A 24,818-nucleotide genomic window follows, 5' to 3' on the forward strand; every position below is an offset into this window, starting at 1 on the left:
TCCCAGTAGGACCACATATCCAGCTCCCCCAGCTCCTCCCTGTTGACAGGCTCATCCAGGCCTGATAGAAACAGGTGGATGAGGGTGATTTCCTCAAGCCCTAGCCCCTGGCCTTTATAGAAGAGATCTTCCGCATACAGCCCAAAGGGGCGGTTGTCTTGTGGGCAGGGATGTGGCCCATTGGCCCTGGTCTGGATCCTCTGTTGTCTGGCAGCCAGGTTCCCATTGCCGCTGAGTCTTCAAGTTGGCTGATCTGTTCTGTCACGGTGTGAAAGAGGTGAACACTCAAATGCAGGCAGAATGGTCCTTTTAATACAAAAAATTAAACAAAACTAAAAAAAAACATCCCGAGGGGGACAAATAGGCAGACTGGAATCTGTACTAAAAGCGGACATAACACCCCGATGGAAAACAACAGATCAGCTCAGGATTCTTCTTCTTCTTCTTCTTAAGGTTTTATTGGCGGTTGACAAGCAACAAAATGGTGTATTACCGCCACCAACTGGTAATGGAGTGTGGATCAAAATGACATTTTATATCCTCTCATAAAAATTATTTATTCTAAGAAAAATAAAACTATAACATTCATTTCCAGATTTATTTTGTAAAATATCCCCTAAAATAAATCGCATTTTTATTTTTCTTAATTTTTCTATTAAAATCCTTCTTTCAAGCTCGTATTTCTGACAGTATATCATAACATGTTCCACAGTTTCTTCTTGCCCATAAAATGTACACCTTCCCGTATCATGTTTACCCATTTTATAAAGTGTACCGTTTAATCCTGTATGTCCAAATCTCATCCTTGATATTACTATCTCCTCTCTCCTGTTTTTTCCTGCACTTCTCATATCTCCCACTTTCCTTTGAATTCTGTAAAACCATCAACCTTTTTTCTCCATATCCCATTGTTTTTGCCACCTTACCATCAACTTTTCCTTAATAATACTCTTGAATACATTCTTACTTATACTAACACTTAAGTTAATTTCATTTTTTTTAAAGGCTTCCTTTGCTGCCTTATCTGCCATTTCATTTCCTTGGATACCAATATGTGCAGGTACCCGTAAAAAATTCACTGTAAGCCCCATCATTTGTGTTCTGTGTAATGTTTGCTGTATTTCTATTAAGATATCTGGTCTACTTTCCGAATGACTGTACTGTATTCTAGCCAATGACGAACTTGAGTCCGAACAAACAACTGATTTAAAGGTCTTATCTCCTCTATCCACTGTATTGCTAATAATATTGGAATCATTTCCCCTGTATAAACCGATAACTCATCACCAGTCCTTTTCCTTATTGCTAACTGAAACTCTGGAACAATAAAAGCGACTCCTATCCTATTGTCTATATTCTTTGATGCATCTGTAGCTGTGGTAATCATTAATATATTTCTGCACATTACATGAACTCCATTCTTTGTCCCTGTTTTTCTTTTCTAACAATGTAAAATCTACTGTAGCATCTGAGAGTAACCATGGTTTTATTACTGGTAGCGGAACAATTAATTGATTAACTTTGAATTCTATTGCTTTCTGTATTACTGTCCATCCAAAACTTTTAGTTTTTCTACTCTCTTTTTCCCAACAGGGCTTTAAAGTGTCTTGTGTAGGATGCTCTTGACTATGGCCTTGTAAATTAGCCCAATAACTTAATGATAACTGTATCCTTCTCATTTCTAAAGACATTTGCCCCATTTCTACCTGTAGTGCTACGATTGGTGTAGTTTTTATAGCTCCTGTGCTGATGCTGAATACTGTCTAACCTTCTAAGTGATGTATCTGCTGCTGATCCATACACCACACAACCATAATCAAATACAGATCTAATCAGCCCACTATATATGGCTTTTAATGCTTTTATCAGCCCCCCATTTACTTCCTACTAAACACCTCATTATATTTAACACTTTCTTACATTTGTCCAATATTTTCTGGATATGCATCGCCCATGTAACTCTTTCGTCAAACCACAACCCTAAAAACTTAAAACTTTTCACTCTTTCCAGTACTTCATTATATAACTTTAGACTTACCTCACCTCCAACTTTTTTCCTTGTAAAAAACATTATCTTTGTCTTATCTACTGAAAATTTAAAACCCCACCTATATGACCATTTTTCAACTACTTTAATAGCCTCCTGTACTTTTTTAACAATAAAATCAATGTTCCTTCCCCTTCCTCAAACACATTATTTATCATTATCGAAAATAATAAAGGACTAACTATACTTCCTTGAGGCGTTCCATTTTCTATCATAAATTTCTCTGAATAACTGTTTACGATTCTCACTTTTATTGCTCACCCTAATAAAAAATCCTTAATCCATCTAAACATTTGACCTTTAATACCTAACTTACCTAGTTTGATTAACAGCCCTTCTTTCCACATCATGTCGTATGCTTTCTCTATATCAAAGAAAACAGCCACAACACTCTCTCTATTTATTTGTGCTTTTCTTATATCATGTTCTAAACATACAGCTGGATCCATGGTATTTCTCCCTCTCCTAAAAATTTTCCACATAATACATTAACCTTTCATTTATCATTTTTTCCCATTATTTTACAGACATTAGTTGTCAAAGCTATTGGTCTATAATTTTCTGGATTTGTGCAATCTTTCCCAGGTTTACGTATTGGAACAATCACCGCCTCCTTCCAACTTTGTGGTAATTTTCCTTCCTCCCATATTTTATTGTACATTTTTAATAAAACATCTTTGGATGATTCACTGAGTTGGTTTATCATTATATAGCAAATCTGATCCATGCCTGGAGCTGATTTCTTGGTTTTCCTGAGAGCACGATTTAATTCTGTCTTTGTAAATAACATATTTAATTGGTCATTATTGTATTCCTCATTCCTTCTTTATACTCCTCCAATGTACTTTCCCTTCCTTTTTTTTCCCTCTTCACTAATATTGTTTGAGTTATGAATTTTAAAAAAAATTTTAACCAGCATTTCTGCTTTCTCCTCATCTCTTATTGCTGTTGTTTCTCCATCCCTTAATATTGGATACCCAAATTCTTTTTTTATCCCATTCATTCTTTTTATCATTCCCCAAACCTTACCAATTTCTGTTTCCCTTCCCACTGTGTTACAAAATTTCCTCCAAAAATCCTTCTTTGTATTTTTTATGATTCTCCTTACATTTGCTTGCCTCCTTTTACATTCAATAAAATTCTGGAAACTGTAATTCTTTTTTAGCATTTTAAAAGCTTTATTTCTAGATTTAATTGCTTTATCACATTCATTTGTCCACCATGGTACAATCTTCTTTTTTATACCCCCTTTCTTCGGTATAGTCTGACTTGCCGCTAATAATATCGCATTACAAATAGAATTATTAACATTAACAACACTTTCTTCAATATCAATTTTTTTCATTTCTTGCTCACTAATATACCTAAAAGACTCCCAATCAGCATTTTCAAAAAACCATTTGTCCACTCCTTCTGTATTACCTTCTTCTATACGTAAATTAACTTCTACTAGGATAATGATCACTTCCTATAGTCCTTTCTCGATTTACATCCCATAAGCATACCCCCGCAAGTGAATTTGATACAAGTGTAAGATCAATACCTGATTCTGTGCCCGTTCTGACATTAATCCTTGTACCCCTTCCATCATTTAAACATACTAGGTCTTTAATCTCCATTAACTCTTCAATCACTGTTCCATTCCCATCATTGCAATTATCCCATAAAGTGCTATGGGCATTAAAATCTCCACAGCATATAATTTTTCCTTCTAAATGTACAGTAAGTTCATCCATTAACTCTAGTGATAATCTTTTACATGGATTATAAAAATGTATAATTTTAACATTTCCTTCTTTACTCAAAACTTCTAATACTATAAATTCCAACTCATTACCTTTCTCAATAACCCTATATTGTATTCCATTTTTAACAAATATTATACACCCTCCCCCAATATCCTCCTCTCTATCTCTGCGTATACCATCATACCCTTTAATACTAAAATCTAATACTGGCTTTAGCCATGTTTCCTGGATACATATGATTTCTGGTTTCTCTCTAAGCCCTTTTATAAATCCTTTAAACTCCTGACCATTAGCTAACAGACTTCTTGCATTCCATTGTAAAATATTCAAGTCGACTTATCACCTGCACCTCCTGTCTTTCCACCATCTTCCAGTCTTTTTTTAATATTTTCTCAAGATATATTATCTATACCCAAAAACCGTTCAGCTCCTTTCACAATTATTTTAATTTTCTCTGTTTTTTGTTTAACTTGATCTGTACAATTAATTACATAAGCAATGAACAAAATCAACTTATCCACTGTCAGTGCTGTTGCTGCTTTCCTCTGCTTGACCAACCTCTTGTCTCAAGATACTTTCCCTTGTATTGTTTTCCTCTGCTTGACCAACCTCATGTCTCACGATATGTTTAACAGTATCATCACTTCTCCTTTGCTCTTGAACCTTCTTCACTGCCTCGGAGTAACTTATGTTGTTTACCACTTTCACTCTTCCTTACATCACATCCACTGTATGTTAACCTGTGTTGCCCACCACAATTACAGCAATTATCCTGTACACCTTCTCCACAGTTTTCAATTCTATGTTCACCTCCACACTTGGGACATCGTTGTTTTCCTTTGCACACCGCTGCTATATGTCCATATCTCTGACATCTATAACAGCGCAATGGTGGAGGAATATATGGCCTCACTACGAAACTCATATATCCTATTTTAACTCTTTCCGGAAGCACTGAATCCTGAAACTCCAAAAGAACTGACAAACTATCAATCCTTTCCCCATTCATTGTTTTTTGCAACCTTTTTATTCTACTCCCTTCCCCTCCAGAAATACTTCGACTGAGTTTTTCTAGATCTTCCTCGATTGGAATGCCTGTTATCACTCCCTGCTTCATTTTTCTCTCACCCAAAATCTTTCTTTCATTCACTATTTTCTTGCACATATTGTCAATTTTTTAACGCTTTGTTTTTTTTGTTCTTCTGTTTTACAAATTATCAACAAACTTCCGTCTCTCAAAATCTTAGCCATATCCACTTCTCCTAACTTTTTCTTCAACTCTTTAGACAATGCCATTGGACTAAGATTAACATGCTCATCTTCCTTTCTAAATTTAAGAATTATTTTAAATTCCTCTTTTACAATCTTTTTACGAACAGCCCTATTATCCTCATCTGAACTGTTTCCTTCTAATCCCCGTTTACTGGATTGGCTTTCTACCAGGTTCCCTTCATTTCGTCCTTTTTTCCTGTTTTCTTGACTTTTCCCACTCCCTACTAAATTCCAATCATCAAACTCCATATCTTCTTCATTAACTTTCTCAAAATTCATCTCAATCCAGTCACAAACCAGTTTATGCCAACCGCCTTAAACTCCGAAAAAGTCATCCCGCTTCCAACCCACGAGGCTCTCATTCACCACTCCCGCTTGGTTCCCACTTCCGTTCTTCTTCTTCTTCCCAGCACGGGATTACAGACACCAGGATAATAAATAGGGAACCTAATGAGGGAGACACAGGTGTGGTTAACTAAAACAATAATGATGTAACAAGATGGGTGGGGTCAGAAAATAGACAGGAGAGAGCACATGGCACCAAATAACACACAACACTCACAAAAAGAGAGTGTCATCTGGTGTACCCTCCCGGGCACACCAGCTGAAGACTGTGACAGTAACAAGAAGTAGAATTTACAATTTTGGCTATATGAAGTTTGCACAAAACTAAATAATGATCTGAGATATCATCACTTGGCTGCATAATTTCAACACTATCAACATCAATTCCATGTGACAGTATTAAATCTAGAGTATGATTTCAACAATGAGTAGATCCTGAAATGTGTTGTTTAACCCCAATAGAGTACAGAATGTCTATAAATGCTGATCCCAATGCATCTATTTCATTATCAACATGGATATTAAAGTCACCAACTATTAAAACTTTATCTGCAGCCAGAAATAACTCGGATGTAAAATCACCAAACTAGTCTGTATGGTGTCCTGGTGGCCTGTATACAGTAGCCAGTACAAACATAACAGGGGATTTATCATTAACATTTGGAACTCTGGATAATGTTATATGAAGCACCATTACTTCAAACGAGTTATACTAGAAGCCTGTCCTCTGAGAAATCCTGAAAACGTTGTTATAAATTGAAGCAACACCTCCCCCTTTGCCTTTTAGACGCGGCTCATGTTTATAACAGTAATCTTGGGGGTCATCAGGTTTTAGCCAGGTTTCTGTCAAACAGAGCACATCTAGATTATGATCAGTGATCATATTATTTACAAAAAATGTTTTCGTAGAAAGGGATCTGATATTCAATAAGCCAAGCTTTATCATTTGTTTATCCGTAATGCATCTGTTTTTTATTTGTTGAACCTCAATTAAATTGTTAATCTTAACTTGGTTTGGACGGTTTTTTTTTTGTATTTTCTAGTTCGGGGAACAGACACAAGCTTTATCAAGAAGTTTTGCAGCTGCATTCAGGGCATGCAGACAAGTGAGACATATGGATATGGCAAGCTATGTCTCATTTAATCACCCAGAATAAGAATTACTGTGAAGATATTAACACCTGTAAAAGTAATAATTCTTGTTATATGCAATGGCATCATTTAAAAAAAAAATTCTCATTTCTATACGAGTAACTACATTTTCACTAGAAAAGCTACAGTTGACTCCTGTTCAAAGACAACAACAGATATAATTTCTGGATACCTGAAATAAAGGGAACAAGACATTGCAATATAAGAAGTGTCTAACAGTTTTGGCAATGAGACCATATCTTAATTTGGACACTTGGAAAGAAAGCTTGCATCTTTCCAGCTGTGGTCGTGTTGTAATCAGAGCTGCTGAAAACACTACAGCTGTTCTGCTCTTGGGTGTGTCTGTAGAAACAAGAGTAGTTTACAGGCAAACAAATAAAACCAAAAATAAATGAATGCAAGTTTCACATTAAGCATTTCCCCTTAGAAGACCATAGCACATTGCATCTGTCATCATCTGCTTGCCTGTATGCATCATAATTAGGTGTATACAGAATTTGATATTTAATGTATTTTTTATGTTAGGGCATTATGTGTTTTTTCATATTAAGAGCTTTTGAATATCTTATTTACACATTTATTCAAACATCTTTGTTTTTCTCCTTTTTAGAGGTCATCTAAATATTTGGCCTGTGCATGTTTTGCTCTGCAGGCCTCTATGCCAGTCCTGTGACTGAAAGCCAGGAACAATATATGAGGTATTTTTTTAATGTGAATATGGTAAGATATGTACAGTTCACAGAAATTTCAACCAAGTGTAGTATTGTTTAAATGTAATATTAATGGCAAGTCATAAAAGAATGAAACATCATTTCAAAATTCAGCAAATCAGTTAAGTGAACTGCATTAAACTGCACTTAAATCTACATTTTTATTCTTAGTAAAAAATCATTTTAAAATCCTTATACATATATATATATATATATTAGGGGTGTAACGATACGCGTATTCGTATTGAACCGTTCGGTACGACGCTTTCGGTTCGGTACGCGGTACGCATTACGTATACCGAACGGTTCGTTGGAGTAATTAATTATATTTGAAAAAAAAAAAAAAAGAGAGAGAGAAATATAATGATATGCGTTCAACAAGGTAGCCCAATAACCCAAACAACGTAACAGGCAACGCCCCTGACACTCCCGAAGAAGAAAAAAACACCATCTTATATGTTTATGTTAGGCTACTCAGCAGGCGCTCGCTCACTCAGTACGCGCTGAAGGCTCGTTGCAAAATAGCCAATGCGTTGAACAGACTAGAAATGAGAAGATCCTCCAATAACCAACAGGTCTGGTGTTTGGGTGCACTTTGGATTCCCTTTAAGCTATAATGGTGATGGCAAGAGAGTGGTGGATAAAAAAAACAACGGTATGTCGCATCTGCAACATGACAGGGTACACCAGCGGGAATACAAAAAAAAAAAAAAAAACACCAGCGGGAATATCTGGGATATATGCGTCAGTACTATCTGGGAAAAGACGAAAAAAAGGAGAAACATGCACGCAGCAAACTATCCCTGCAGCATTTAGACACTATAGCTTACAGGGAATCCAACCCAAACACCAGACCTGTTGGTTATTTTAGGATCTTATATTTCTGGTCTGTTAAATGCATTCGACATTTTGCAACGAGCCTTCAGCGCGTGCTGAGTGAGCGAGCGCCTTAGGGGCCGTTCACATATCGTGCCTAAAAACGCATGGAAAACGCTAAGCGCGTCTTTCTCCTCCTTTCCAAAGCGCTTGGGCAGAAGCGCTCATGAGGCGTCTGTCTTTGCTAAGCAACAATGACGTGCTCTCTCCATGAGACACGGAAATTTCAGCGAAGGATAAATGGATTTGCAGCTCTAAAAATCGCTTGCAGTAGCTCTGCTACTAAATTTATTTCAAAATTGCAATCCATATACAACTATGATCAGCTGTTCCTTCATCTTGGCTGAGCTCGCAACGTTGTTACGGGAAAGGATGAAGCTGATTGGTTGGTTCTTGTCACATGACCCGCGGTGCGCTTGCGGCATTCTGAAAAGTTGAGATGTTTTTGCATTTTGCTGTATCTAAAACGTATCGAACCGAACCGAACCGAACCGTGACATCAGTGTATCGTATCGAACCGAACCGTGAATTTTGTGAACCGTTACACCCCTAATATATATATATATATATATGAGAGAGAGAGAGAGAGATACTTTGTGGGATTGCAAAGTTACACATTTTTAAATTCGTTTTTTTTTTTTTTTGTTAATGTCTTATGACACACCCTAGCTGCTGAAAAATAAATGAACAGGTTTTTCAGGTGCTTCATAGTTCATACACCTTACTAGATGGAAGTGAAAGCCCTAACTTTGCAGGTGCAGGCAACAAAGGAAGTGAAGATAGATCAAATTTAAGTTTGTGGTAACTCTAATTTCTTGTACCATTGTAAAAGCATGCCAAATTTCAACGTTTCTTATCAAATGGTTGTATTAATTCAGGCTCCCAATAGCTAGAATTTGATACAATTTTGCAGTCATCCTCTGAAAAGCACTTTCAATGAAAGAGCCTAAAACAATAAAGTATTAATTTTAAGTAAAACATATAAAAGAATAGACTGAATTTGATGACTCGATTCTAGTATGTATGGTTTGTGGATTATAAGCAATTAGGCATAAAATAATAGTGTCGGCCAGTAACAGGAAGTTGTTCTTGCACTTGGCTGAGTATAAGGTAAGACATAAGACCATTCAAATCTGATTTGTTTGTGCTTTAAACAACTGTAATATGTATCTGGAAAGGCATTAGATATACTGTACTGTACAAGTGTTACATGAAAAACATTTGGTGTGAGTAAAAAAAAACAAGTTTTATTTCATCCAAACAAATGAGATACAAAATAAAGAACAGTAAACAATGGTCAGAATGAACAAAAAGTTGAATCATGACTGTTTTTCTTCAGTAACCCTTGCTTTTAAACCACTGGGCTCTGGCAACAACATCATTGGAGTAATCACCGCCGGTGGTGCCCACGTCCATGCGTTCATACGTACGGACGTTCTTCACTCCAGCGTTGTAGGCTGATATTCCCCCTGAAACAGATATTATACCACAACTGAGATATGAAATCAAACCAAGAACCGAAATAATATTTTGAATAATGTATTTACTCTTATGCTCTGAGATATACTCAGCCTGTAAAATTATTTCTGAAAGTTTTGTGAAGTCTTCTAAACTTCATTTTTTTCTTTAAACCAAATTCAGTAAATCAATAAAAATCCTAAAAACAGAAAATCAAGGCCTCATGCACTTCTCAGTTCATTTTGAGAGTTAATTAAGGTCTTAATGAGAGTTGATTACCTTTAAAGCATTGCTCTTTTGTCCACTGGGGAAACTTTGCTCTGACGTCATTAATATAGCCAATGAGTATCTCAGTCCCTTGTGTGAGATGTTCCTCACTGTCCCATGTACCTACCAGCTTGTGGTAGCGTTTGTCAACCTGAAAAGAAACATAAGCAATGAAGAGAACAGTTTAATATTAACCTACAGCTAGTTAAAGGAAGCGCTGCAGGGGAACTTGTGGTTTGAAAAGGGAAGTCGGGGAAAATCCACTTTACACAATAAATGAAAAAAGAACAGCATCTACTTTTAATGTGACACAAACAAGTTTTCAGATTTGCACATTATATGGAGGCATGGCTTGCAGTGAACACGCTCTGACATGTTGCATTTGAAACTGGTTTGTGTAATGTTTTGATCTCTCCCAACTATCCTATAATATTGTGTGTCATCATTAACTGTTCCTGTTTCCAAAAAGGCCAAAGAATGCTTATTATAACATTTAACTATATGCAAAACAATATATAACTTTAATGCTTTCCCAGTGCCAAAAATGTTTTGCATGAATTATCTATAATAAGTGTGTCTATTTAAAGTCCAGATTCAGACTTAACAGCCTATCATCTTATATGTGTCTTATGCACCTCATATAAAGATTATTGTTGCATTGTCTTTTCAAATAGAGTAAGTCAGATCTTCTGACCAACCTGCATGAGGCCAAAGCCATTGCCATGATCGCCCCATCCGTCCTTTAGAGCAGCTCCGGCTCTGGACTCTCTGGATATGATGGCAGCAATCACAGCTGGGTCCATCTGCTTTGCTGTGCCAACTTTGATGATCTTACTCTTGTACTTCTCCATTCGGGCCAGATCATGCTCAGCCAGTTTTTTGGAAGCCTCAACACCTTTGAATAGAAATTGGTGATATAAATCACACAATGCATATAACTTAAGTTACTGGACAGACCAGTTAAACAGTCATAGGCCTACCTTTTACTGTTAATTTGTCCTGTTTTGCTGTCACCTCTGATGCACCGGTGGTGTCTATTTTCATGATGTCTCCATAAACGCATGCTAGAAAATACATGGTAAGCATCGTCTGAAGGCCTTTAGAAAAGTCTGCAAATAATTTATTTAAAAACATTATTAATGCATTGCTATACTATCACAATATCCTATGAATTAAGGTATTATTTAGTTCAGGATAATAATCATCTTACCCATGATGACTCAAAATTGCTGGGTAAAAAACAATACAGAACTCGAGTCGTGTCTTCGCCCCACTGAATGTGAGAAGTTGTGATGGCAGTGAAACTGGTTTCTCTTTCTCTTTTTCACTTCTTCCTTAAGGAGGGACAAAATCTCCAAGTTCAGTGATGTCATAACTAGACGTTGCGAAATTAGGGAACTTCTGTGCTTTGGTCACATTAGCACATCCCACCCAAGCCAGACTGAGACTTGAATCTAGGCTACACTGAAATTAAATGCATGTTGGCTTACTGGAATTGTACTATATTTAAATGGCTTAAAATGTTATATAAACAACGCATAAAAAAAACATTTAAATTACAGAAGCTCCGTAAGTGATTCGCATTAATTCAGTATAAACTCTGCACTTGACTGATAAGTGCTAAAGATCATGAAACGTACTGTTCATAACTGACATTTCGGATCAGCTAAAAGAATCGACTCACAAGAGTGATTCATTTGGGAATCGAACTATACACCGTGTGAGTTGATTCACTAATAAGAAGCGGCTCATAAGAATCACTTGTTTTGTTTTATAAGAGTATACTGGTATCGCTGTATATTTATTATTCACTGGATCCAAGTCAAAAGAGTTGTTTTATTTTTCGGTTCGCAATGTAAGCAGCGCCACGTACAGTAGACAGACCAGAAAAAAGTGTACTGTGTCTTTAAGGTCAAACCCACCTATCACAGCCAGTCTATGAAAACCAGGAAACAAAACACTGGAAGCAGCTTAACACGTTAAAACATGAAGTAAAGATGCTGATGCCATAGTTTTAATAATATAAACTCTATTCTGCATGAACACAATGTTTGCAAATTTTTGCTTGTGGTTGTTTCTTTTGATTTTACACGTCTTGGAAGCAGGTGTTTTTGCAGTAAATAGCAAACAGTTCAACATTTTGTACTTAATCGCTGATGATTTGAGGCCAACGTTAGGCTGTTACTCTGATCCAGTGGTCAAGTCACCAAACATCGACCAGCTGGCATCAGTGAGCACAGTGTTTCATAACGCCTATGCACAGGTATGTTGCTCATCAAAAACATAAATATGCATGATATATGCTATATAAAGCGTTATTGGCAGTGTGCATTTAAGTAACAGGTGCACACTGCTGTCATGTTCTTTTAAAGCAAGCTGTTTGTGGACCTAGTAGAGTGTCTTTCCTAACCAGTCGGAGACCAGACACCACAAAGCTGTATGATTTTAACTCTTACTGGAGAGTTCATGCAGGGAACTACACTACACTTCCTCAGTACTTCAAGTCTAATGGATACACCACTTTATCAGTTGGCAAAGTCTTCCATCCTGGTAACTAATCTACCTGATGTATGCATGCTCATGTCACAATGCCCAAAATCCTAAAACTTGACTTTGCTATGTCTTCATTTCCCCCCTTCTGATGTGAAAGATGACCTGGGCATTTGCTTTTGGATGTCATATAGTCCTTTCCTGTGATAACAGTCTTGTTGGATGTTGAACTAATAATGTTTCTCTTTCACGTGCTCGTCCTCAAGGCATTGCATCCAACCACTCGGATGATTACCCGTACAGCTGGACTGTACCGCCGTATCATCCACCCTCTTTTAAATATGAAAAGAGGAAGGTCAGTGTGGATGACGTGTGTACACACTTCCTCAGTGTAGGCTATGTGCTTTCAAACCTGTGCTGTTTTGGTTAAATGTCCCTTGGTAAAAAGCCACACCAGTCCTAGCAATCAGAGGTATGGATCTGGTTTTATATCTGGGATTTATTTGGAGGGTGGAATTTTGACTACATTTTATGTTCAGAATCAGATCATCATAGACAATTCTAAACCAGCAATGTCCAACACACTATTCAAAGGCCATTTATATCATGCAATATTATCAGAACTATTGCTATAATATAGTTGCACTACCATTTAAAAGTTTTAGATTGCATGTTTTTTTTTTAATGATTTTAAAAGAAGTTTCTAGTGCTCAATTTTTTTTATATATATATATATATATATACTTTTGTTAATATTTGCAGCATTTTATGTTAAATGTTGAGTGTTGAGTTTGGTGCATATAAATAAATATATATATATATATATATATATATATATATGTGTGTGTGTGTGTGTGTGTGTTTGTGTGTGTGTGTGTGTGTGTGTTTGTGTGTGTGTGTGTGTGTGTGTACACACACAAAATATTTAGATCTCAATATTTAACTTCATTTACTGCAAATCTTAAAAATGATTGCTGAGTTTCATTATGATCATTATTTATGAGTATGGTCTATTATCATCTGAACCTAAAATTAAATATTAAATAGCAAATATACATTTTATATATATATATATATATATATATATATATAAAACTGTAAAAATAAATAAATGCTAATATTTAAATATATATATATATATATATATATATATATATATAACACATCCATGAACCATTATGTACTGTTTGATCTCTCACACTTTATACAATTCTGACCCCTGCTGGTTAATCTGTCTCATAATTATTTGACAGTTTCTTGTGTTTCCAAAATCTGATTAGCAAAATGAGGTAGAAAAAATAAATTACTAAGAATAATAAAAATACCGTAAGACATTATACTAACTTAAAGCGTGGATCATTTTCCAAGGTAAATATTTAACATAGAAATATCACCCACATTTTGCATTACATATAAATAAATAACATTTCATATGTTTATAAAGGAAAAAAAAAGTAAGTTCCATTGTGTGAATAACGTGCGTGAAGTACAAGTAGATTTCGAAATGACTGTAATGTTTATTTCCAGTATCTCATGTTCATCTGTTAGGTTTGCAGAGATAAAGATGGCACGCTGCACAGTAATTTACTGTGTGCCGTGGATGTGTCTGAGATGCCTTTAGGAACCCTTCCTGACATAGAAAACACAGCAGAGGCCGTCCGACTCCTGGAGTCTATGAAGGACTCCCACAATCCATTCTTCCTGGCTGTTGGCTTCTATAAGCCACATATTCCTTTCAGAATCCCGCGGGTGAGTGCTTTTCAATGACGCGTGACACACAGTGTGAGCACCTGTTAAATCAGTAGATCTGGGGAATGCTGTGTTTTTACAGGAGTACCTAAAGCTGTATCCTATTGAGAGTATGACGCTGGCCCCGGACCCAGATGTTCCTAAGAAACTTCCTAATGTGGCCTACAACCCCTGGACTGACATCCGCAAGAGGGAAGACGTTCAGGCGTTAAATCTGAGCTTTCCTTATGGCCCTGTTCCTAAAGACTTTCAGGTGGAAAAATAAACTGTTCATGCTTAGAGATATTGTACTAGTATACTATGTATGTTCTAGATAATTTGAAGCCTTGGTATGAAGTTGTATTTTGGTTTTAGTAGTTTAGTTTGGTCCTGTCTAAAAGGACCTTAAATCCCATTTCTTGTAGCATCTAATGTTTTGTTTCCCCCTCATCCTTCAGCTGCAGATCCGACAGCACTACTTTGCCGCTGTATCATATGTGGATGCTCAAGTCGGAACAATTCTGCAAGCCCTTGATGATTTTGGCCTCGCCAAGAACACTATAGTGGTTTTCAGTTCAGATCACGGTTTGTTTAATAGAGTTCTGTCTGTTCAGCCTGTTATTAAATATTACACCCATTAGGTGGCAGTGTTGAAGCACTGGTTTATGTTGTAGCTCGGGTTTTCAGTGTTCTGTGGGTTTTCACATTATTCTGAATTCACGGCATGTAAGGTTCTCAGAAATGATGTTTCATTCAGCATAATTGCATTTCGAAATTTTCGGTTAAGATTGTGCTATAGCTCACGTGTTTTTTCTCGTTATAATGCAAACATTCATGCAGTGCATTAAGGAGCTCTTACATATATAAATATATATTAATATGCTCTCTTTTATTGCATGAGGAATTTTGGCTCCATCGCAGAGAATGCTAAACTGGAATTGAACTGACAGGAAGATACATTTATTGAATTTATTAAACTTCAGTTCAAAGAAATTTACCACTGGCAACATGAACAAAAACCGATAACCTTTCCAATATATATGTATAATGTATACATCTATGTCTATATATAAAGATATATTATTATGCTCACTTTTAATGCATGAAGAATTTGTATTGAATTGGTCCCAATTTTGTGTGTGTATGTGTGTATATATATATATATATATATATATATATATATATACACACACACACACATATAATACATACACACACACACACACACACACACACACACATATATATATATATATATATATATATATACACACACACACACATATAATACATACACACACACACACACACACACACATATATATATATATATACATATATATATATATATATATATATATATATATATATATATATATATATATATATATATATATATACTGTAATTCAATAAATTAATATATTATATTACTATAATGAGCACCTGCTCATTAAGAAAAATAATTGTATTATAGAATTATGAGTACAATATAAACAAAAAAAAAACAATACTTAAAATAATGCAATATTGTAATTAAATCAGTTTAAATAACAAAAATGCATATTTGTAATTTATTGGTGCTATCTTAGATATTTCAGTTATTTATTAGTAGATATTTCTCTCTATATATATAATACCCCATATCTTGTATGATAACATTTATTTATTTATTTTTACTAATTTTTAATTGTACTTGATTAACTTTATTAAATAACATAACATACTTGCTACCTCAATTCAAAGTTTCTTCATTAGGTCACATATACATTTAAGGAACTGCCAGCAAAGACTTTCTGAAATGATTATTCTGTGTGATTCTTCATAGTTTTCTCACGGTTAACTCTCTCTCTCTCTCTCTCTCTCTCTCTCTCTCAGGCTGGTCATTAGGAGAACACGGCGAGTGGGCCAAATACAGCAACTTTGATGTGGCCACCCGAGTGCCATTGATCGTGTACAAGCCAGGTGTGACCTCACCGTTCCCTCGGCCTGGGGAGAAGACGTTCCCCTTCATCGATGTGTTTCAGGGCACACGGGAGCAGTTTGGCAAAGGTAATGTTACTCAGAGCAGCCGTCAACACGCAGAGACCGCAGGATCCTTCACCAGATTCTGAGACTCCGACCGAAGTCACTCGAGCGTGTGATATCAACTTTCTGGAAAAGATGTTATGGCTAAAGCATCGGCCCATTTAAAGCTTTGATTCTTATTTTGCTTCAGTGTTTTTTGTGCAATGTGAAGGTTTGACTGAGAGTTGTACCGCGAGCACATGCATCTGCTGATGGTTTTCTTTCTTTCAGCTCTCAAGTGCACATTCGTGGCAATCTTTAGAAAACACGCAGCATAAGCAGCCGGAGTAATGACTGTAATGATAATGCCACAGCATAGAGAAGCTAATAAGTCCTGCGAGTTATTGCTTTCGCAGTGGGCTCTGTGTTGTTACTCTAATGAACTGCACTATATTCAGTAACCATATCAGTAAATTTCATGGAAATTTTAGAACTGGGGCCTTTTACCTGAGAGAATAGTGGCTAAATTCAGTGTGAGGATTTCATGCTCATTTGTTTGTATTTTATGGTCTGTGTTAGAGCAACACTTGGGTTCTCTTTCAAATAAAATCATTAATTTACTCCATACAGACTTGATTTAGCACTAATAATGTATAACGTTTCAAAAAGTACCTGCTATGAGCTCCTTGGAAATCGAATGTGCCTTCCGCAAAAGTATATAATATAGTATATAATAAATATATATATAATTTATTTATTTTCACAAAAATATTAAGCTAGACAACCATTTTCAGAGTATATTTTGTAATTGTTTATTTTGAGCAGCAAATCAGCATATAAGACTGATCTCTGAAGAATCATGTGACACTGAAGACTGGAGTAATGATGCTGAAAATTCAGCTTCGATCACAGGAATAAATTACATTTTAAAATACATTATAATAGAAATAAGATTTTTGAAATGTTAATAATATTTGACAAATAAATGAGCTGTAGAGATTTCTTAAAAGAGAAATTGTATCTAAATCTTATCAGAAACCTCTACAAATATCAATGAGAATAAGCATACAATTAAGCATAAATTAGACATTAAAATGAAGTCACTGATTTCATATGCATGGTTTTATATTGTATTGTAGATTCAGTGCTTTATGGGACAGGTTGTTCATTTCCTCATCCCTCATGACTTGTATACTCTAAAATCTTTATTGAAGATTGTTTTCAAAAGCCTATGGTGAAAATGAATGGGGAAAAAAAAGACTGCTATGTGGGTGGCTTCGTGTTTGGAAAATATAAAAAATAAAAAAATAAATAGCCAGCCAAGCAAAATCTCTGTTTATACCAAGTGTGATGCAGTTAAACAACATAAGATGTAAAATAGATGCATTTAGATGCATTATTGGTTCTCGAATGCTCCTGTATCTCAGTTTTCTATCTTTCAGGTCGAGGAGTTGAGAGTGTGGTGGAGCTGGTGGATGTCTTCCCCACGCTGTCCAACCTGGCCGGGTTGCGTCCTGTGCACCACTGCCCACCCTCATCCTTTAAGATCGAGCTCTGCACCGAAGGCTCAAACCTGGCCCATCTTATCCGTAACTCAGAGAGAGAGCTCAACAGAGAAGCCTACTCTTACAGCCAGTACCCTCGACCCTCCGACTCCATCCAGGAGAACTCGGACCTGCCTGACCTCGCCGACATCCGCATCATGGGCTACTCTATTCGCTCCTCTGACTACCGCTACACCTTATGGGTGGGCTTTGACCCCGTCCGCTGTCAGCCTAACATGACGGACATCCACGCGGGAGAAATGTACCTTCTGGCAGAAGACCCTGGAGAGGACAATAACGTGTTTGATGAATTCGCCCAGGCTTCAGTGTTGTGTAAGCTCGGCGTGCTGCCGTCGTGGACAGAGAGTTTAAAGCATCATGTAATGTATCTCAGCAGCGGGTTAAAATCTAAAGGGATGCTGTGATTCTAATTTGTCTTGATATGACAGTAAAGGGAACATGAATCAATGTTACAAAACCAGAAAAACATGTCTGGTCACACTTCAATTAAAACTGACAGGAAGAATTAAAACGTTACATTTTGCTTTAAGCTTTGTTTTTTTTTTATTGTCATTCTGACATATTGTCATCATAACTACCTCACAACTGTCATAATCAAAATCCCAATAATCTTGCATTCTCATTACTGTAATGTGAAAATATTTTTCATTACAATACCTTTAATTTATTCTGATTTCATTAAAATTGTATTATAGTATTTAACACTAAAATACACGAATAAGAATTTATAGTATCAAAATTCTTATGACCAAAATGCAGAGAAGATGAAGTGAATGTGTCAGTCTTTTTCAAGTCAGAATATATTAATAGGCAGTGTACGGCATGTATTTGGATTTGAATAAATAATTACAGTTTACTACATTACAATAATTAGAATTTCATGAGAATAATAATAATAAATATTCCACAAGGCAAAAATAGTAAAGGTTTTAATGAAAGAAATTAATAACAATAATTTAAATTATATATATATATATATATATATATATATAATTTTTTTACTTTTTTTTTTTTTTTTTGGTTGAAATGTGGCCAGGACATATTTTTGTTGGGTTCAGTTAAATATGTATGTACTGTATTCTGAGCAATATTGCATAATTTACTAACAGTTATTTGTCCTATTTTATTCATAACGATTCATGATTTTGTTTTGGTTAATTTAGGATCATGTGTGTCATAATGCTCAAATGAAATAAATTTGCACAGCACTTTTCTTTAAAATAATAAAAAGGGATATTTTCACGTAGCACTTGTATTAAGTATACATTTGAGGTAGTATCCTAAAAAAATATTAGTCCATTGACTTTATTTCCTCATTATCTTCAGAACATGATACATGGAAATGACGTAGCCCCAACTTAAGTTAGAAACGAGTTGAATTTAACTCTGAGAAACAGAAAGCTCTGCTCAGACAACACTCTGCTTTAGCAATTTATCAGGTCACTAAGTCGTAATTGTATTTTGTCTTGGAGGCCGACGGAGACTCTGCCAGCGCTAAGCTCTTGTTTTCCAAGGCAGAGTGATGAAAATCAACTTAAATATAGAATTTCAAGTCATGCGCTCCCACTGCACCGTTGCCAAGGTAATTAGATGCTTAAATGTGAAAACTTGCAAATGATGTTGCCCGGATACACCTCGGAGAATAGTTTAACACTGATGAATGTTTTAGACAACATTAAAAAAGGGGAAGCGACTGCTGCGGCATCTTCCGCGGTGACGTCAGGCCGCGTTCGCTTCCCCAGACTCATTTCATGCCACACGTCTGAATTTTAAACACTCCTACCTGCTTTCTCTTTTCAGGTTTATTTTGGATTCGCCGCACTCTTTCGCGTCGGATGCCACATTGTTGACTCCTGCAGAGCATGAATTATTTTTGAAGGAATATATTCAATATTTATGTGGCATTATAAATATACTTTCTCGCTTTGTCTCGAAAGGAAAAACAACAAAACAAAGCAAGTGCATCATTTGTGTGTCTGTGTGTGTCCCTTTTCAAGTGTGTTCTTATAAGAGTGCAGCAGGAGTGTTATAGTGAGGGGGTCCTTTGGGACCGACAATATATTCAGCTCCAGCAGACAGGCTTCATTGCCAGCTGGTCCGGAAAATTCCACTGCTGTCTCTCTCTCTTTTTTTTTCTTGTCTACTAAAAGCAAGGTCAGGGCAGTCAGAGAAGCATCCACAGGCCGATTGAAGCTGATATTTTAATTACTTCTAGTATACTAAAGTAGCTTTGCTTTTGTCTACCAGCTGATTGTGTAGCTTGCAAAGTCTTTACCTAATTAAAACATTCAAGAATGTGAGGGGCTACATGTAAAAATGTCCATGTATTAACACTTGTGCCATCGAACTGTTGTATAAAAGCAATATCACACTTGTAGCCATGAGATATGGCTGTATATCAGCACGGCTGTGATTTGGCCGTAGGTAATCAAAGTGTGCCGATATACAGCAATATTCCATGGCTACAAGTGTGATATTGCTTTTATACAACAGTTCGATGGTTCGATGTGTGTAAATACATTTCTACCACCAAGGATGTCTCAGTTTGACAGTTTAACAAAGCCTCCATTACTAATTCGAAAATGTCACTTTAGAACTAGTAACGAAGGAACGCTGAGTTGCTTCATTGAAAGCTACTGTATTAAAAGCTCACTGTATTATGTAGAGTCAAGTCTTATGAGATGGACTGAGTGAGTGTGATTAGCTGCATCTGATACGTACAGCATTCATTCTTAAGTCAGTCTCATATTCACAATAAAACATTAGTTTGAATGTCTTTTGAGGAAAGCGATAGGCTCTTGCATTTGTTGTTGAAAGTAAAAATAACTTCCTTATTTACAACTCTGTTTCAGTCTCTTTCAATATAAACTTATTTACTTCTGGCTCACTCATAAAACAGTCCCATGTCCCAATCTAATGGTGGAAGAATGTAACTATTCACCACCAGTTCAATGTAACTTAACACACACACTTTTCCCAATAATAAATAACAATGCTGGGTTTGTGAGCACTGAGAGGCCATCGATGCCCTGAAGCTTACATCTCAAAAAAACGTTGAAGCAAACTTTCACATCAACTTTAAACCCTATTATACACCTGGTGCAATATGAAACCAGGCCAACGCATGTGTTTTTGCTAGTATCAGCCTGACGCAGTTATCATTTTCATGTCCAGTGCCACATGTTTAAATAGTAATTGCACTAGCGCCCATCTGTTCACCCATGGCCGTGCTTGTCTGAAAATGAGATGTGATCAGGCGCATTGTTGGTGGGTTTCTATTGTGAGGCAACTGAAAACGATTGCACCATTGACCAACTTAAACCTGGTCTAAAGTCAATGATGCAGTAGTTATTTTTTAATATACAGGGCGTGTTAGTAATATGTGCCTAGATGCAGAATGTGCATACACTCTTGTTAAACACAGGAACACGCAGCATCACACAAACATGCCAAATATAAAAAATTAAAGGATTACATTGCAAAAGATTATTATTGTATACTCATACAGTAATATAATAATAATACACATAATTATTGTATAAAATATTGTATATTATTGTATACATGCAAGATGAGATTCTATTGGATCTATTGAACATTACGCCCAAAACACACCCATGACTCATTGGCAGAATAGGTACAACCCTTTTGGACTACATGCGCCTGGTGTGCCAAATTTTTTTTTTTTTTTTTTTTTTTTTTTTTTTTTTTTTTGCTGCAGTTAAACTAGCAAAAGTGGATTTGGACATGCCCAAAATACACCAGCGCTTCAGACCATGTGCTTAGAACGTTAAAATAGGGCACATAATCTTTAACAAAATGCATTTTTGAAGTCTAAACAAGTACATTCTTGCCTAAAAAAAAGATTCTTGCTCTTAAAACTACATTCCGTGACACAAAAACAGTATTATTTATAAAATTCAAGTTGATTTGGGCCCAATGGTATTTTGAAACTCTGGGTTGCCAGTTGGTGGAGAAAACAGCACATTGCAGCCATGGAATCCTGCAAACAAACTGGGTCAGATATTGTAGATCCTACCCGACCCAAAAAAGCCTTAGCATCCATCTAAAAAGCTGATCATATTACAACATGGACAAATCAACACAGTGCAATTCTCATTGCCTTCTATTGTCAAACAGGCTCTTTCTTTTTGCGTGTCCGCAACTTGCCTGCGTGTTTGTCAAGTCTGATGTGGAGCCTATTTTAAGTTTTTTTTATTAGTATAGGACAGTATAGACAACAGGATAGCATTGGGTTGAGAGAGGGGAGCTGGATTAGAAAGGACCTCGAGATGGAATCAAACCCGGGTCACCGTGAGCACAGTTGCGCTGTATGTCGACACACTAACCATGAGGCTATCTGTGCTGACACAGCTCTTTTCAGTATTTTGAATTTGGAGAATTTTATTACATACTGCACCTTTAACAGTGTTGCTGCAAAAGTATTTTTAACTTATTTTTACTACTATTTTTACTACTAAGCAAAGAACGAAACATTTGTCATGAGTATATCAGGACGGATCACCTTCAGTCTTTTTATGTGTACACAAGTGCGAGCACAATAATTGTTGGCTCTAGTTCACAACAGCCACTAATGTTGAAAAAAACGAAGTACATATTGCCAAAATAAATTTGATTGCTGAAGCTAAGTAAAATGAAATGTTGTCCTATTTTAACCCTGGTTCCGTAACATAAACTATCAAAAAACACAAACATCTTGAAACAGAATTAGAGAGGGGGATGATAAATGGTTTGTATTAACTCCATTATGTTGGGTGATTTCAAACACAGAATCAATGGACACATGGTTAGGGATCACCGCTGTAGATAATAAACATTGATTTCCATAAGCAGAGGGTCAATGTGAGTAATTATGTCGGGTGATAATGGTTGAGTGTTTGATGGTGGATTTTCTTGTTTAAATTGTTACGATGTTTTTTCTTCTTAATTTACAGTGGCTAAAGTAAGTGGAAAAGACCAACCAAAAACAATACATAGCCAAAACCAAACTTAACCAAACAAACAAACAAAAAAATAAAATAAATAAACAAATAGTAAACTGTCACACAGATGTTGCATTATTATTATTATTATTATTATTATTATTATTATTATATTTAAATGTAAAACAAATACATTTTAATTTGTTCTGTTGGTTAGTCAATTTATTATATTATATTATATTATATTATATTATATTATATTATATTATATTATATTATATTATATTATCTTTACAATTATTTATTTTTACGTGCACTTTAGTACCCCATTATCACAATTTCTGCTGTTTCCTGTTACAGTTTTTCTCAGTCGCTTTGGTACATTTCTCGAATCAGACTCACAATTTGCAAAACATAAAGTGCATTTCTCAAAACAACTCGTACAAATAGCAAATCACCATGGATTACCTGCAAAAGCCAGTCTCCTGCTCATAATCCTTAGTTCATCTCTCAAAAATAAATATCTGTGTCAATGAACATATCACTGCCATTAGAATGACAAGTCCTTGTGTCATAGTGTACGGATAAGACAGTCAAATTGCTTAGCCATGTTGTCAATATAACAGTTTACTCTGGAGGGATGATCTGATGTAAACTACTGTATAGAACAATATGCCATATGCTTATGTATGCCATATATCCATTTCAAACGTACACATTTACACATTACTGTATGTGGGATATTGATTGAAAGAGACTGGATAGAATTCCCAGTTACACTTTTACACAGTCTGACCAAAAAAAAAAAAAAAAAAAAAAAAAACTTTACAATGTCATTGTGATATAGAAAAGGAAAAATAAATATGGACACAAATATGAAAATAAGTCCATTGTCAGAATGTGTGACTCTTGTGTTGTCCTCTGTCTATACAGTATAAGCTTTTCAACTGAAGATTCATGAGATGAACCTTTGAGCTATTTCAGAGAAAGGGTTTATCATTGGTTTATCATCTACATTCTCTTCATAAGTCAAGATTCACTTGCACAATTCATGCCAAATTAAAAAAAGTCTAATAATAACTTGTAAAAATAAATATAAAAAGTGTCCTAGGCAGTTTTTGACAACTAGATTAACCGTTTTGCATTTAATGACTTATACGATGAACTAAAGACTAGATGTTTTGAGTGGTAAGACTGTTGCACAGAAAACTATGCAATACGTTTTGAGCAACATGACATGAGCAACTGATAATGCAGGAAACTGCCGATAAACATGCATAATCAATTGAATGAATGTACAAAAGCAATCGCAACTTGTTCGAAAGAATGAGAAACTGGTTTTATGATGTGTATAAATGACTAGATGATGTGGAGGTTGTACAAGTAGTTTTGAGAATTTCATTTCTGTTTTCAAAGTGACTGAGAAAAACTGTAGTAATCAATAGTAATTACAATAGTAATCAATTGATTAATTGAAAATAAAACTGTAAATTCTATTCAATTCTATTCTATTCTACATATTTTTGTATTTGAATCAACATAACATCTGAAATAATTATTTCTTAAGTGGCATTCTTAGTACCTCACAACCACAAGTCCTGCTGTCGTACCTGTTGTCTTACAAGTGCCAACATGGCATTCAATTGAACAAGAGTGATGCCAGTTTGATGAAGTTAAAGCTCGCACCATGACCTCTGGAAACAACCAAACTTGTTGTTGGAAATCCATCCCTAACCACATGGTCCGGGATGAAAAGTAACAATGCCATGCTTGCTGTAGCTCTGGCATGGGAGCAATAAAAGACAGCTGGACTGTATTATGAAACAGTCTGTGACCTATTACTCTTGCAGTTAGATTTGTGCATATGAGCACTTTTGTAATGAACTTCTGAGATTCTTTAGAGGACTGTCTCCAGAGATCTGATGGTCTGACAAGCCTCACAAACAGCCAGCAAAACAGACTGATTTACTAAACCTCCGAATCAGAGCACCTCATTTGCTTACTTGGAACTGTGTAATGATGTTTATCAGCTCAGGGTCAGAGGGGACAGACTGAACTGGATTAATCCCACCAAAGATAAAAAATGAGAACATAGTTAACAGTTATAATATAACTCATCATTAGTGGTGTTTGCAGAAATAACAAATACTCTTGCTCACACTGGGGTTAAAGACTGAAACCAACCATTAACAGTGTATGGCACATCATAATG

General features: G+C 35.7%; 2 protein-coding genes across 3 annotated transcripts; one reads left to right on the forward strand and one right to left on the reverse strand.

The window, feature by feature from the left end:
- Positions 1–9,370: 9,370 nt before the first annotated feature.
- On the reverse strand, positions 9,371–11,246 carry LOC127971114 (lysozyme g). 2 transcript variants are annotated; one of them, XM_052573922.1, is made up of 5 exons: positions 11,086–11,246; positions 10,856–10,984; positions 10,574–10,770; positions 9,888–10,026; positions 9,371–9,619 (listed from the first exon to the last, which is right to left on the reverse strand). In XM_052573922.1, exons 1-5 carry the CDS (start codon positions 11,087–11,089, stop codon positions 9,486–9,488), a joined length of 603 nt encoding a protein of 200 aa, XP_052429882.1. In that variant the 5' UTR covers positions 11,090–11,246; the 3' UTR covers positions 9,371–9,485. The 2 variants fall into 2 exon arrangements, with proteins under 2 accessions (XP_052429882.1, XP_052429883.1); XM_052573923.1 differs by having other exon boundaries at positions 10,856–10,939; positions 11,086–11,234.
- Positions 11,247–11,816: 570 nt separating this feature from the next.
- Positions 11,817–18,905, forward strand: ids (iduronate 2-sulfatase). The gene is made up of 8 exons (XM_052573917.1): positions 11,817–12,138; positions 12,248–12,425; positions 12,632–12,720; positions 13,914–14,114; positions 14,197–14,367; positions 14,552–14,678; positions 15,970–16,143; positions 17,541–18,905. The coding sequence occupies exons 1-8, from the start codon at positions 11,914–11,916 to the stop codon at positions 18,065–18,067; spliced, it is 1,692 nt and encodes a 563-aa protein (XP_052429877.1). The 5' UTR covers positions 11,817–11,913; the 3' UTR covers positions 18,068–18,905.
- Positions 18,906–24,818: the final 5,913 nt, after the last annotated feature.

Source organism: Carassius gibelio, chromosome B14 (assembly GCF_023724105.1).
Source record: "Carassius gibelio isolate Cgi1373 ecotype wild population from Czech Republic chromosome B14, carGib1.2-hapl.c, whole genome shotgun sequence".
Classification (NCBI taxonomy): domain Eukaryota; kingdom Metazoa; phylum Chordata; class Actinopteri; order Cypriniformes; family Cyprinidae; genus Carassius; species Carassius gibelio.